Here is a 15,729-nt window from a genome sequence, read left to right as displayed (position 1 = left end):
CGGTTCGTTTGATTTTATTGTTGCTCTACACTTTCATTTTCTTTTCTTTAATGGATACATTAAGCGAACTATTTGGATAGGTTTTTAATTTTTACTCCTTTTTTTGCAAGTAATTCCTCTTCGCCATTGAAGTTCAATAATATGGTTAAAAAACAGCCTGAAATCTGGCTTGGATTAAGATTTTTATTTAATTAGGCGTCGCAGCTAGTGCTGACATTGCCAAAATTAATTTGGCCAAGATATTAAGCTTTTTGAGGGGATGGAAAATTTTTATATTTTATCTTTTCTCTCTTTTGTGATAACTGCAGCTATAAAAAAAAAAGAAAATACCTTTACCTCCAGATGTATCAAAAACCATAAAAGTTACTTTTTGCTAAACGTTGACATTTCTTAGACTAAAAATGAAAGCGGCATCTAATTTAATTAGGTGAAACACTAATGTTGACATTGTTGATGATGGTTTCATCCCGGTGCACCAAACATCGAGTTTTTTGAGAAAATAGTAAAATTTTCAAATTCGACTACAAAATTTCATTTCACCTTTCCTCTCTTTTTCGGTAATTACCAGTTAAGAAAAACACAAGAAAACAAAACACTTTTACGTTAATGTGTACTGACATTCCAAAAATTAATTAAAACTCTGAAAATGCGTAATTATCCAAATAATTTTGCTAGAAAATGAAATTTTTGAAGACTAAAATTGAAAGTAGAAGGTGGTCATAACAATAAAAGGATTTTTGGAAAGTTATGGAAAGTCATGACTAACATATCTATTTACAGAATTTTGATGTTTCCTGGCAGCAAGAAAAAGGGTCAATAAGAAAGTAGGTTGCTTGAAATTAGAAGGGTGGATTCTAAGCCATACAAGAATGAATTTTTGTTTGCTTCATCTGTGTCAAAATCTTTTTATTTTCTAGAATTATGAGATGACACTATACATTTAGGTCCTGGACCCTTTCAAAATCAGGAATTTTCAAGAAATTCCCGGCACTTCTTATTCAAATTATCAAATAAAATTTTCTTCAAATTGTTTTCTATGGTGTGTTAGATTTGGTAGGGAAGACGAAAAAAAAAAAAAAACAAAAAAAAAAAAAAAAAAAAAAAAACACTTGTGACTCAAGCATACAAAATATATTTATTCAAAAACATCTCTAAGAAAAAATTTCGTTTGCGGGTAAAATCTCCTGATTCAACCAAAGACTATGCGAGATATACAAAAAGTCACTTAAGCTTCACCTCACCATATTTATTTTCTTGTTAACACAGGGCTTAGGTTTGAAATTAAAAATCTTTGACCGTCTTACAAAACAGTCCCTAAACTGATAATGTATTTCCTGTTCCTGATAAGGGAAGTACATCCTTACAAATTAGATTTTTTTTTTGTTTGGCATTCACTCCTACACATTTTTCCGCTCTAAATCGTGTGTTGGGATTCAAAGAATTACTTGATTCCTACCAAAGGATTCCTTCATTGGAAGTAGAGTGGAGAAAAACCATACTTCTTTGATGATACACCTACTTACGAATCGATTTTTTATGAGACGGTAGTTATTAAACAACATCTTGTTTCTATATCATGTGCTGGGATGCAACTCCATTCTATCACAGAATTCCTTCGTTTGAAATACAAAGTGGAGGAAAACAGCTCTTCTATGAGGATATTCCTCTTTATAATTCCTTTTTAAAATTAAATTCTTCATGAGGCAGTAGCTCTTAAACAATATTTTGCTATTTCCTTCTCTGTCATGAGCTAGATGTAAGGAATTACTCCATTTTTATCAAAGGATTCCTTCATTAGAACGCAAGGTAGAGGAAAAAGTCTTTTTCTGAGGTTGCTCCTCCTTACAATTAGATTTTTCCTGAGAAGGTAGCTCTTACATAACATCCTGTTTCTTACTGCAGTTTCATGAGCTGGGATGCAAGGAATAATTCCGTTTCTATCAATGGATTCCTTCGATAGAATGTCATGAGTTGAGAAAAATATCATGAGTTGAGAATTATCTCATTTCTATGAATAGATTCCTTCGTTAGAAACGCAGGGTGGAGAAAAACAGCTCTTCTTTGGTGATGCTCCTCCTAACAACTAGATTCTTCCAGATGAGGTAGTCCTTACGCAACACCTTGTATTTTTCCTTCTATATCATGTGCTGGGGTGCAAGGAATAATTCCATTTCTATCTGTTGATTCCTTTGTTAGAAACGCAGGGTGGAGGAAAACAGCCCTTCTTTGAGGATGGAAGGTGAATCTAATCAACTGCCCGGGATTCTCCGAATCATTTGTGCTTGAATGACACCGGGCAAAAAACAAAAGAGATTGCCGTCTGGTTGATGCTGACATTCGTTTGTGGTCACGAAATCGGAGATAGCTTCGACGTAAAAGATTATGTATCTAAAAAGAAAAACACTATTAGCTAAAGCTTAACGAATAAATGAATTCATGCATTCAACTCAGGACAGAATTACACACTAATAATACATCCCCAATAAAGAGCAGAGCTTATACTTGTTGGGGCCTACAACCATAAAATTCAATGCATTGACATGGAAATATATGAAAGAAAATATGAAAATGAAAGTATATGAATGAAACCCCCACCCCACAAAACTAGAAAATGAAAGGCCGGAGAAAAAGTAAAAAAAAAAAAAAAAACAGAAATAATGCTGGGCAAGCAGTGCAAGGAAGTGACCCTGACACGGGCAAACAAACCAAAACAACAAAACAGATTATAGAAAATAATTTTGTTGCATAATAAGAAATATATAATAATGAATAATAATACTTCAATAAATATTAATACTTAATATTTCCTTTTTCAAATTATAATGGTTGTCTCCAAATGACTCGGTTGGGATTTCCTTTCAATTTATATTTATTTGAGATTAACAGAGCTTGATATCAAGTTTAAAACCTAGATCTTACAGAATTGAAAAAACCACTTACTAAAAAAAAAAAAAAAAAAAAAAAAAAAAAAAAAAAAAAAAAAAAAAAAAAAAAAAAAAAAAAATCAGAAACTAAGTACTCGGGAAATTCATTTGAAAATAGGTTTGTTTCATCAACGTAATATGGGGAGGGGACAAGGGAATTCAGTGCCCTCTAGCGACTCATTATTCCGTAGATAAATTCTTAAGAACGATTGTAAAGCTAAGCGGTAACAGGGTAGCTAACCGGTACTCTAAAATCCTTGACAAAGGAACTCTGATCTTGCCAAAAAGCTACCTATTTAGGTGACTTGTACTCTGGGCTTTAGTTCTAAATTGGAACAAAAACGACCGAGAGATGTCACTACATGAATTCTGGCAAATTTGAAACCCACATTCTCTGAAATCTTCCAAAAAATAATTGACAAATAAGACTCATTTGAGTGGCTAATCCAAACAAACTGCAGTTGTAAGTTTTTATTGTGCATTAAAAAGAAAAGTTTAGTTTGTTTAAGCAAAATTTCCTTTGCCATGGCGAAGAAAACAAATTATCCAACCCTAATCTAATGCAAGTTTGTTCTTGGTGACGTGAACCAGGAATTTTCCGACGAAAAAGACTCCTTTGATTACCAAATATACTAGAGAGCACGTTTATTCGTGAATTAAAATGATGCTTTTAATTATCTTAAGCACAGTATTACTCGCCACGGCACCAAAACTGAACTATTCAACTTTTTTTTAAACCTAAAGCAAGTCGAAAGCTCAAATACCGAAAATCGAGCAGCGTGATAACCTTCATCTTGTTCAAAACAAGAAGAAGAAATATAATTGTACTATAATTATAACTGTATAATTGTGCATGTACTTTTCCCTTGAGCCCTTAAATATATTCCCTGTGAATGTAATAAGATTCAGAGATCCTAATAACGTTGTCTTTCTCAAAACATCGTAAATCTTCCCTACTTGTTCATTTACCTGATCATATTTTATCTTTGTCAAATCGTATACAGATGTATCGTCATGCATGAAACAAAGCAGCATATGCCATCTTTTTTTCAATGAATTGGAAAGTGAGAAAGGTCTCTATAGTGATTTTTGGTCACTAATTACATTTGGAGGGGACATTTATCTTAAAACAGAGAAGGGAATATAGTTTAGTAGTTTGATAAATATATTCCCTGTGAGAGTAATGGGATTCAGATATCCTAATAACGTTGTCTTTCTCAAAGAATCGTCAATCTTCCCTACTTATTCATTTACCTGATCGTATTTTATCTTTGTCTTAGACAGTGCAATAACGCTGCCTAAGTAAAGAGCGATGTGGACACAATATACTATTTAATTTTTGTTTAGACGTGCATTTAGTATCAAAGGAATCGTCGTAGAAACTCCAAAAGAGGCTCTTTTGATTGAAAATTGAAAGGGATACTTCCTTTTTCAATTGTCGAATGTGATTGGAGGGTAACTAACACCCCTCCCACGCCCACCATTTCCCGAAGCATATTCAATCAAAATTTTGAGACAGCCAGTTTGTCCAACGTAGTTGAAATATCCAGAAATTATGTCTTTAATGATGACCCCCCCCTCAGAACCCTCGGGGCATGGGTTGTAAGTTATGGCCTGGGGCATATAAGGTTTATATAGAAAGGGTGATCGTATAAACTTTGTAATGAGCTCATTGGATTGCTAATTAAAAGTTTTAGTGCACTTTTTGAGATTTAGAGTGATCGGAGGGTGGATACACCCCCACGCCTTGTATTTCCCCGAAATTTTGAGATGATCATTTGTTGTCGTAGAAAATTCAAAAGGTGCCTGATTCGATCGGAAATTGAAAGGGCTAGTGTCCTTTTTAATAGACGAAAGTGATTGAAGGGCAACTAAACCCCTTCCCATGCCCATCATTTCCCAAAACAGATCCAATTAAAATTTTGAGATAGCCGTTTCGTTCAACTTAGTTGAAAGGTCCGCAAATTATGTGTTTCAGGATGACAACCCCCCTGCAGTCCTCAGGACTAGGGTTGTAAGTTATACCATGGGGGCATATAAGGTTTGTATAGAAAGGGTGATCGTATAAACTTCGGAAAAGGCTGATTGGATTATAATCGGAACTATTAGTGCCTTTTTTAGATTCAGAGTGATGGGAGGGTGGATGCCCCCCCCCTCCTCGAATTTTCCCGAAATGTATCTGATAGGAATTTTAAGAAGGCCATTTGTTGTCGTAGAAACTTCAAAAGGGGCTCATTTGATTGAAAATTGAAAGGGCCAGTGCCCTGTTTAACAGTCAAAAGTGATTGGAAGGCAACTGACACCCCTCCCACGCTCACCTTTCCCCAAATACATCCAAAAAATTTTACGATGGCAGTTTTGTTCAATGTAGTTGAAAGGTCCAGAAATTATTTATTTGAGGATGACTACCCCCTCCCCCTCCCGCAGCCCTCAGGACAAGGGTTGCAAATTATGATGGCCATTTGTTGTCGTAGAAACTTCGAAAAAAGATCATTCAATTGGAAATTGAAGGGGTCAGTACCCCTTTTCATAGGCAGCGCAATAGCGCTGCCTAAGTAATGAGCGATGTGGGCACTCTGTATTATCATTTTTCTTTGTTTAGACCAGGTTATTTCGTATCGAAGGAGGTTTCGTAGAACATTCGAAAAGGGCTCTTTCCATTGGAAATTGAAAGGGTTAGTGCCCTTTTTAATGGTCGAAAGTGATAAGAGGGCAACTAACCCACCCTACATTCTAAGCATCCCCAAACACATCCAATCAAAACTTTGAGATATCCATTTTATTCAACATAGTTGAAAGATGTGGAAATTATGTATTTAAGGTTGACAACCCCCTTCCTCAGAGCCATCACGACGAGGTTTGTAAGTTATGCCCTGGGGGCATTTAAGGTTCATATAAAAAGGGTGATCGTATAAACTTTGGAGGGGACTCATTGGATTGCTAATCAGAAGTTTTAGCACAGTTTATGAAATTCAGAGCGATCGGTGGGTGGATACCTCCCCCCCCCTACCCTGAATTTTCACAAAATGCATCTGATAGCAATTTTGACTTTGCCGTTACTGCCGTTTTTAATAGTCAAAAGTGATTGGAGGGCAACCAACCCCCCTCCCACGCCTAACATTCCCCCAAACACACCAAATAAAAAATTTGAGGTAGCGGTTTTGTTCAACGTAATTGAAAGGTCAGAAAATTACTTCTTTGAGTATGAAAACCCCCCACAGCCCTCAAGACAAGGGTTGTAACATTTTCCCTGGGGTTAAATATGGTATATATAGGCTGATAGGGTATCTATAGATAGGGTGATCGTATAGCCTTTAGAGGGGGCAAACTAGAATGGTAGTCAGAAGCTCTAGTGGTCTTTTTAATGTTCAGAATGATCAGAGGGTAGATACCACCCCTCCTTCCCACACCTCGTATTATCCCGGAATGCATGTCATTTTAATTTTGAGATGACCATTTGTTGTCGTAGAAATTTCAAAAAAGGCTCATTCGATTGGAAATTGAAATGATCAGTGCCCTTTTAATAGTTGAAGGGGATTTGAGAACAACGAAACCCCCCTCCCACACTAACCATTTTCCCAAACACATCAAATATCAATTTTGAAACATTCATTTTTTTCAACGTAATTGAAAGGTCCGAAAATTGTGTCTTTGAAAATGACAGCCATACCAAAGCCCACAGAGCAAGAGCTGTGAGTCATGCCCTGGGGCATATAAGGTACATATAGAAACAGTGATCTTAAAAACTTTGAAGGGCGTTCATTGGATTCGTAAAAGTTCTAGTATCCTTTTTAAGACTCAGAGTGATTAGAGGGTGAATACCCCCCATCATATAAACCTCAAATTTTCCCGAAATGCGTCTGAAAGAAATTTTGAGATGGCCATTCGTTGTCATAGAAACTTTGAAAACAACTCATTTGATTGGAAATTGGAAGGGTCAGTGCCCTTTTTAAAATGAAGTGCCCTTTTTGAAATGGAAGTAATTGGAGGGCAACTAATCCCTCTCCCTCACCCACCATTTCCCCAACCACATCCAATAATAATTTTGAGATAGCCATTTTGTCCAACGTAATTGAAATGACCGGAAATTATGTCTCTGAGGATGCCAGATAGTGATATATATTCTTTAAAGTTTTAATAATTTTTAGTTTATTAAAGTTAAGTAAATTAAAACATTTAAACATATTTTTTTTATTAGATCATAGAATAAATAACTGATTCAAACTCAAAACGAGCAAAAATTTAAATGAGTAGGGCTGACAACCCCCATGCCTTCTCAAGACCAGAACATAATCTGTACTTTACTGAAAACAGAATGTATTTAAAATGTTTTAACTTTGCTTTTACTTGTTGAAAATGTTTTACTAGGGGGAAGTCCTCCCCCTTGCACTCTAATTACAGCGCGAGTGTCTGGCGCCCTTTTTAAGAGTAATAACAGATTAGAGGGCAGGTAGCCCTTCTCTCAAACCCATTCATGTTCCAAACGATATTAGGCATGTTAATCCCCCCACAATTGTGCAATTACCACATTATGCTTGAAAACTAAATGTTTCTTTGAAAATGAATCAAAAGGCAGTGTGTTAAATGGTTGCCAATAAGACACCTAAGCAATATATCGAGAACGCCCGGGGGTATTAAGTTGAAACTTTTGGGGATACTACTATTAATACTTCTGCTTTTACAATTTAAATGAATAAAAAGAGTGTAAGTGTATTCAGGTTGTCAAAGAGCATAGATAGTATCTTTAGAGAATGATATTAAGTTTCATTTTTCAGGTTAACTTCAGAAGCTATGAAACTAAATGAAAAAATGCTGTTTTTTTCAGAAGTGAAAAATTGTTGAAAAAGTTTCTCTTACATACAAATAGCAACCCAAACTATGGATTCTTATAGAAGAAAACTGAAAACATACATATTTTTTCCATGAAAAAGACTATGTCAACAAAAAACGAACAGTAATTTATTTAAAAAACTTTTTCTACGAGACAAGCCTCTCAAGGAAAAGTAAAGAGCTCCATTAAGCCAAGAATGAGCAAAATAAAGTAAAATAATCGTCCAAGCGTAAAACTACCACAAATCACTATCAATAAATAAATGAATCTCAAAACGAACAGATATTACAATAAATATCCGAGTCAACCTTTAAAACGAGCAAAATTTAAAATGAGTAGATATATTGGAGTGGAGGAGGATCTTGTGAATATGTGTTGGCTTCAGGTGCCTTGATCGCAATAGGTTGTTAGTAGTAGTGACATTAGTTTTTGCCCGAATAAGTGCTGTTTTTTCTCTTCTTTTAGTAGTTAACCAACAGTCTTTTGTAAGACGACGAAGAAAATAAATTAATGGCAAACTAAAGTCTGTTTTTCTGTTTCCGGGTCGGGTTCTCCTAGATCTAAAATCATCCAACAGTTTGCAAATTTTAATAGAAAAAATTCAAAATATCAAAAGTCTTGGAAGCCGATTCCTAACTTAAATGATCAAGAAAATCAACAAAGTAGAATGAAATAGATGGTATTCTCTTGACGGTGAAAAATACAGGAAACCGGTGAAATCATTAATTGTTCAGACCGTTACTGGTACGACTTCGTCTCAAACACCCGACTACTGGCACTAACAAATCAGACCCCCCAACTCTCGTCAGGTCGCCACAAGAACCTTACGGTGGCTCGGCCACTTAATTCGCATGCCAGCAAAGGCACCCTCCAGCACACTTTTCAATTTTGATCCCCCTGAACATGGCTGGAAGCACTCCCGTTGAAGACCACAGTTTAGATGGAGGGACAGCCTTACCCACTACCTCTCCATGACCAACACTGATCTCCAAGAAGCAATCACGCTTGTGCAGGTCCGTTCGGAATGGAGGCGAAGAGTCACATCTCTATCAATGCTGTACCATGAGCAGGAGCTTTAAGTCAAGTAAGTCAAGTTTTTCTATTGGTACCAGAACTAGGAAGCTCTTAGAGAGGAAGAACTAGACCCAGAAATTATAAGGATACTACTCCAAATTTAGATCTTGGAGTATTCAATGGATTTTAGTGACAACCAGTGGATGGTAAAACTAATGTCAGTTGCTTGGTAACCGGATCGGGCCTCTTTCGACTCTAAGTTCAGGTAGCACTTTGCTAATTTCATAACTCAAGCAATTTCAATGCGTCAGAATACAGGGGATCCGGATTGCTATTTTAGATGTTCTACTCATTCAGGGCACTACTAGGATCATTACTTGCTGGACCTGTTGCGCTAAAAAAAAACATTGTTCAATAATATATATATATATATATATATATATATATATATATATATATATATATATATATATATATATATATATATATATAATATAAATATATATATATATATATATATATATATATATATATATATATATATATATATATATAAATATATATATATATATATATATATATATATATATATATATATATATATATATATATATATATATATATATATATATATGTATATATATATATGTATATATATGTTTTTTACTGTTTTAAAAAGTAGAGTTGAGAGAAAGTCAAACTTTAGCGTAAAGAGCGGGGCGTTGAGGAGGGAGCAACCCTTTTCATATACGAAGCAATTTCTGTTCGTTTTAAGTTTTAATGTCGCTCCATACTTTCAGTTAAAAAAAACTTGTTTTTTTTTATTTAATCAGGTGAAAGAATATATAGGCAAGATTGACGATACTTTGAGAAAGCAACCCTTATTAGGATGTCTGAATCCTATTACGTTCACAAGGAATATATTTAAGGGCTCAAGGGAAAATTACATGTACGCCTGTTATTATATGCCCGCAGGTTAAAAACTACAACCTTTGCCCTGGGGGCTGCGGGGAATTGTTTTCCTCAAAGATACAATTTTCGGGCCTTTCAACTACGCTGAACGAAGTGGCTATCTAAAAATCTTGATCAAATAGGATGGAGGAAATGATTGGCGTGGGGATGGTTGGTCCAATCACTTTCGACTATTAAAAAAGGTAAATTTTGAAAGAAATTTTGAGATGGAAAAAAGAAATTTTGAGATGGCCATTCGTTGTCGTAGAAACTTTGAAAACAACTCATTTGATTGGAAATTGGAAGGGTCAGTGCCCTTTTTAAAATGAAGTGCCCTTTTTGAAATGGAAGTAATTGGAGGGCAACTAATCCCTCTCCCTCACCCACCATTTCCCCAACCACATCCAATAATAATTCTGAGATAGCCATTTTGTCCAACGTAATTGAAAGGACCGGAAATTATGTCTCTGAGAATGCCAGATAGTGATAAATATTCTTTAAAGTCTTAATAATTTTTAGTTTATTAAAGTTAAGAAAATTAAAACATTTAAACATATTTTTTTTATTAGATCATAGAATAAATAACCGATTCAAACTCAAAACGAGCAAAAATTTAAATGAGTAGGGCTGACAACCCCCATGCCTTCTCAAGACCAGAACACCGAAAACAGAATATATTTAAAATGTTTTAACTTTGCTTTTACTTGTTGAAAATGTTTTACTAGGGGGAAGTTCTCCCCCTTGCACTCTAATTACAGCGCGAGTGTCTGGCGCCCTTTTTAAGAGTAATAACAGATTAGAGGGCAGGTAGCCCTTCTCTCAAACCCATTCATGTTCCAAACGATATTAGGCATGTTAATCCCCCCACAATTGTGCAATTGCCACATTATGCTTGAAAACTAAATGTTTCTTTAAAAATGAATGAAGAGGCAGTGTGTTAAATGGTTGCCAATAAGACACCTAAGCAATATATCGAGAACGACTGGGGGTATTAAGTTGAAACTTTTGGGGATACTACTATTAATACTTCTGCTTTTACAATTTAAATGAATAAAAAGAGTGTAAGTGTATCCAGGTTGTCAAAGAGCATAGATAATATCTTTAGAGAATGATATTAAGTTTCATTTTTCAGGTTAACTTCAGAAGCTATGAAACTAAATGAAAAAATGCTGTTTTTTTCAGAATTAAAAATTGTTGAAAAAGTTTCTCTTACATACAAATAGCAACCCAAACTATGGATTCTTATAGAAGAAAACTAAAAACACGTATATTTTTTTCCATGAAAAAGACTATGTCAACAAAAAACGAACAGTAATTTATTTAAAAAACTTTTTCTACGAGACAAGTCTCTTAAGGAAAAGTAAAGAGCTCCATTAAGCCAAGAATGAGCAAAATAAAGTAAAAAATCGTCCAAGAGTAAAACTACCACAAATCACTATCAATAAATAAATGAATCTCAAAACGAACAGATATTACAATAAATAGCCGAGTCAACCCTTAAAACGAGCAAAATTCAAAATGAGTAGATATATTGGAATGGAGGAGGATCTTGTGAATATGTGTTGGCTTCAGGTGCCTTGATCGCAATTGGTTGTTAGTAGTAGTGGCATTATTTTTTGCCCGAATAAATGCTGTTTTTTCTCTTCTTTTAGTAGTTAACCAACAGTCTTTTGTAAGACGACGAAGAAAATAAATTAATGGCAAACTAAAGTCTGTTTTTCTGTTTCCGGGTCGGGTTCTCCTAGATCTAAAATCATCCAACAGTTTGCAAATTTTAATAGAAAAAATTGAAAAATATCAAAAGTCTTGGAAGCCGATTCCTAACTTAAATGATCAAGAAAATCAGCAAAGTAGAATGAAATAGATGGTATTCTCTTGACGGTGAAAAATACAGGAAACCGGTGAAATCATTAATTGTTCAGACCGTTACTGGTACGACTTCGTCTCAAACACCCGACTACTGGCACTAACAGATCAGACCCCCCAACTCTCGTCTGGTCGCCGCAAGAACCTTACGGTGACTCGGCCACTTAATTCGCATGCCAGCAAAGGCACCCTCCAGCACACTTTTCAATTTTACCCACAAACAACCTTACCCACCACCTCTCCTTGATCAGCACTGATCTCCAAGAAGCAATCACGCTTGTGCAGAGCCGTTGGGTATGGAGGCGAAGAGTCACATCTCTATCAATGCTGTACCATGAGCAGGAGCGTTAAGTAAAGTAAGTCAAGTTTTTCTATTGGTACCAGAACTAGGAAGCTCTTAGAGAGGAAGAACTAGACCAGAAATTATAAGGATACTACCCCCAATTTAGATCTTGGAGTACTGGATCGAGTACCAAAGACTTGATTTTAGTGACAATCAATGGATGGTAAAACTAATGTCAGTTGCTTGGTAACCGGATTGGGTTACCTGTTGCGCTAAAAAAACATCGGTCAATAATATTTATCATCTTTCTTAAAGTCCTGACCTATTTAGATCATTTTGTGGCCAGTCATCGCTGTTCCTCATTTTCAAGCTGAAGACTTCATTGACTGTTTTTGTTCATGTTTACCTCAGTAAGTTTTTTCCAAGCCTTTTGGTTTAACAGTTTAGATTCAAACGCTATCTCATTTATTTTTTTAAGGCATTACAGATAAAAATTACGTTTTTTCCAGTTTCCAGCAACAGATTACTGTTGGAAATTTCGTTTATAATTCAGTGAGATTCTCGCTCTCGTTTATTCCATGTCTTTTTTAAGTTTTTGTGATTCTAACGTTCACTGACTTTCCAATAATATTTATTTGTGCTTTATTTTCAACAATAAACCCCTTAAACATTTTAAACTACTTTAAATTAGAATTAGCGCCTTTCTAAAATTATGTTTTTTGTTATTGGACCTTTTACTTTTGCCTTGGCAAAAGTCTTCTGCATACCTTCTAACCGAATTTTTCTTTCTTCTTCATTCTGGATTGTGATTACTTCAGACAAATTTAGCAAAACACTTGGTCTTAGCTTACCGCATTGGTCATCCAGGTTGCTCGTTTTCACCCATTGTGAAGTTAGTATGTTCGGGCCGTTCTCTCAGCCCTGTCACGTTTGATATTTCAGGTGGTTCCAAAGAATCATCATTTGTAATTATTGCAAATTTTTGATTTGTATATATATATATATATATATATATATATATATATATATATATATATATATATATATATTATATATATATATATATATATATATATATATATATATATATATATATATATATATATATATATATATATATATATTTATATATATATATATATATATATATATATATATATATATATATGTATATATATACATATATATATATATATATATATATATATATATATATATATATATATATATACATATAAGTTTTTTACTGTTTTAAAAAGTAGAGTTGAGAGAAAGTCAAACTTTAGCGTAAAGAGCGGGGCGTTGAGGAGGGAGCAACCCCTTTCATATACGAAGTAATTTCTGTTCGTTTTAAGTTTTAATGTCACTCCTTACTTTCAGTTAAAAAAAAAACTTGTTTTTTTTTTTATTTAATCAGGTGAAAGAATAAATAGGCAAGATTGACGGTACTTTGAGAAAGAAAACTTTATTAGGATGTCTGAATCCTATTACGTTCACAGGGAATATATTTAAGGGCTCAAGGGAAAAGTACATGTACGCCTGTTATTATATGCCCGCAGGTTAAAAACTACAACTTTTGCCCTGGGGGCTGCGGGGGGTTGTTTTCCTCAAAGATACAATTTCCGGGCCTTTCAACTACGCTGAACAAAGTGGCTATCTAAAAATTTTGATCAGATAGGATTGAGGAAATGATTGGCGTGGGGACGGTTGGTTCAATCACTTTCGAGTATTAAAAAAGGTACTAGACCTTGCAATTTCCAACCGACTATGATTACTTTAAAAGTACAAATCCGAAAATGAAGTTTTTCAAAGAAAACTAAAAAGCCATATTAAATTTAATACCAACAGAAATAGATTCCATTCATATGGCAAACCTAAAACGACCAAAAAATACTATAAAAGAATAAGTGAAGCCCAAAGAACAGAAATTAAAATAAATGATCAGATCAAACATAAAAATAACAGATACTGATACAGATGAATAAATAAAACTTAAAACGAGTGAAAACTGAACTGAATATTCAAGTCAAACTTAAAACGAAACAAATTAATTTAAGATTTTATTTCACTGTAATACTTTTAATGCCAAAAATTCAAAAAATATTTATAATATTTTGTTTTCCATAAAGCGGCATAAAAACTGTACGAGAACAGAACAGACTTTTACAGGGAACCTATCCCTTAATATCCGTTAATTAATAGTTAATAGTAACGGATAATATCCGTTACTGAATGGTCAATAATTGTGCTTTAATGCTTAATACAACCTTGATGTATTTCAGTGACTTGGCTAGAGATTTTACTCGGTTGCTCTCTTTTTTCTACTTTTGCAATCCTGATAAACACAGTGGTTAAGAGCCTATGGGTAGAATATTGAGAAGTTACTCCCTATAGAGAAAGATATTATCAAAAGGGTCTTCGTAGTTTGTACTACAGCTTTAGTTCTCGATCTCATTTTTTTTTGCTTTCTGGCACTACCCAGTTGTCTTGGAAAAAGCATTATAGTACCCAGGGCCGTAAGCAGGATATTTGTTCTAGGGATGGATACCAAAAAATTAAAAAACATAGTATAGGTTTATTTATATGTTTTTTCATACTGATGTGTAAGTCAGAAGAAATGGGTGGGAGGGGGATCAAACCGGTTGTCCCCTCTAATACGCCGTGGTGGTACCCTACATTTGGCGAATTTTGATACTCTAGGTCTTTGTTTATTTTACCTTCTGGTATCAAAACTATAAGTTAGTGAGTAGGTTTGACCTTATTGATATATTATTTCAAATAAATGCTCTTAATGAAGTTCCATGCATATGAATTTCGAGCTTTATTTCTCAGTATCACCCTCTAATGCATTTTCCCCTACCTGAAGATGTTTTTTTTTGTTCTATAGTGTTTGCAGTCATTTGGTGTTGTTTTCTGGATTTTTTTCTTTCCATTTTTTAGATTTTTTTTTCAGTATTTTCAATTTTACCCAACATTACTGTTCTGCTTTTTGGGAAAAGTAAACTACTACTAACAATCCATTTGGTATATCCAAGGAAGTTTGTACAAAAACATTATTAACTCACCAAAATTTGTCGATATTCATTTTTGGTACTTTTTTACGAGTTGGACAAAAAGTTTCGGCGAAGGGGGTTCAAAAAAGGTTACCAAACCCCCTTGGATACGGCCTTGAGTATATCAGAGACTAAATGTATAAGAACTTCCATTAATGTCCGCTAAAGGCTTACCTCATTATTACTGTAACAGAATATGATAGAAACAAGAGATCCTTGTAAGCCATCAAGTAGAAGATTCAAATAGGAGTACAATTCAACCAATTCACAAGATCCCTTAGTCGGTCTGTAGATTGTGGCAAACAGGTGAGTGCCAAAGAGGGGTATAAGAAACAGAGTGGCCTTTACTGCTTTCCTAAGCAAATAAAACAAGAAGAATCAACTGAAATAAAGAAGTGTATACTGCTTTTCTAAGAAATTTGCTTAAAAAGACATGAAAATACTTATAATGATAAAAATTATCAAAATTGACTGTGTTTCGTCCCACTTTTCATTGTGAAAGTAGCTTTCCTTTAAAATTTTGTATAATGATAAAGCGAATGTAGAGTACCTTTTTAATAGATTCATTTTAAAAATAACAATTTTAGGGTAATGGTGTCAATTTGGGAGAGGATTGCAGAAGGCAGGTGCCATCTAGATCTTCTACCCCCCGTATTTTTGAAAAATATATTTTTTTTGGGGGGCGGGGGTTTCATTGAAAAATGCTAGTGTTTGTACTTGCAATGAAAACATTACCATTATCTCCTTCATCCTAAATTTTGAAAAATATGTTTTGCCGTTCCTATATTCTAGAGAATTAAAGTAACT

General features: G+C 34.4%; 1 protein-coding gene across 2 annotated transcripts in view; it reads right to left on the bottom strand.

Moving 5' to 3' along the window:
- Positions 1 to 1,121: 1,121 nt before the first annotated feature.
- The window catches only part of LOC136030489 (calcitonin gene-related peptide type 1 receptor-like), a 166,000-nt gene continuing 151,392 nt past the window's right edge, over positions 1,122 to 15,729 (bottom strand). For both annotated transcript variants that reach the window (XM_065709511.1, XM_065709512.1), the window contains 2 exons: positions 15,097 to 15,277; positions 1,122 to 2,388 (listed from right to left, as the gene is read on the bottom strand). In XM_065709511.1, the coding sequence (XP_065565583.1) occupies positions 2,110 to 2,388; positions 15,097 to 15,277 (460 nt within the window). In that variant the 3' untranslated portion in view covers positions 1,122 to 2,109. The remainder of the gene's footprint in view (positions 2,389 to 15,096; positions 15,278 to 15,729) is intronic.

This window comes from Artemia franciscana, chromosome 8 (assembly GCF_032884065.1).
Source record: "Artemia franciscana chromosome 8, ASM3288406v1, whole genome shotgun sequence".
Lineage (NCBI taxonomy): Eukaryota > Metazoa > Arthropoda > Branchiopoda > Anostraca > Artemiidae > Artemia > Artemia franciscana.
This window is presented reverse-complemented; position numbering and strand designations above follow the sequence as displayed.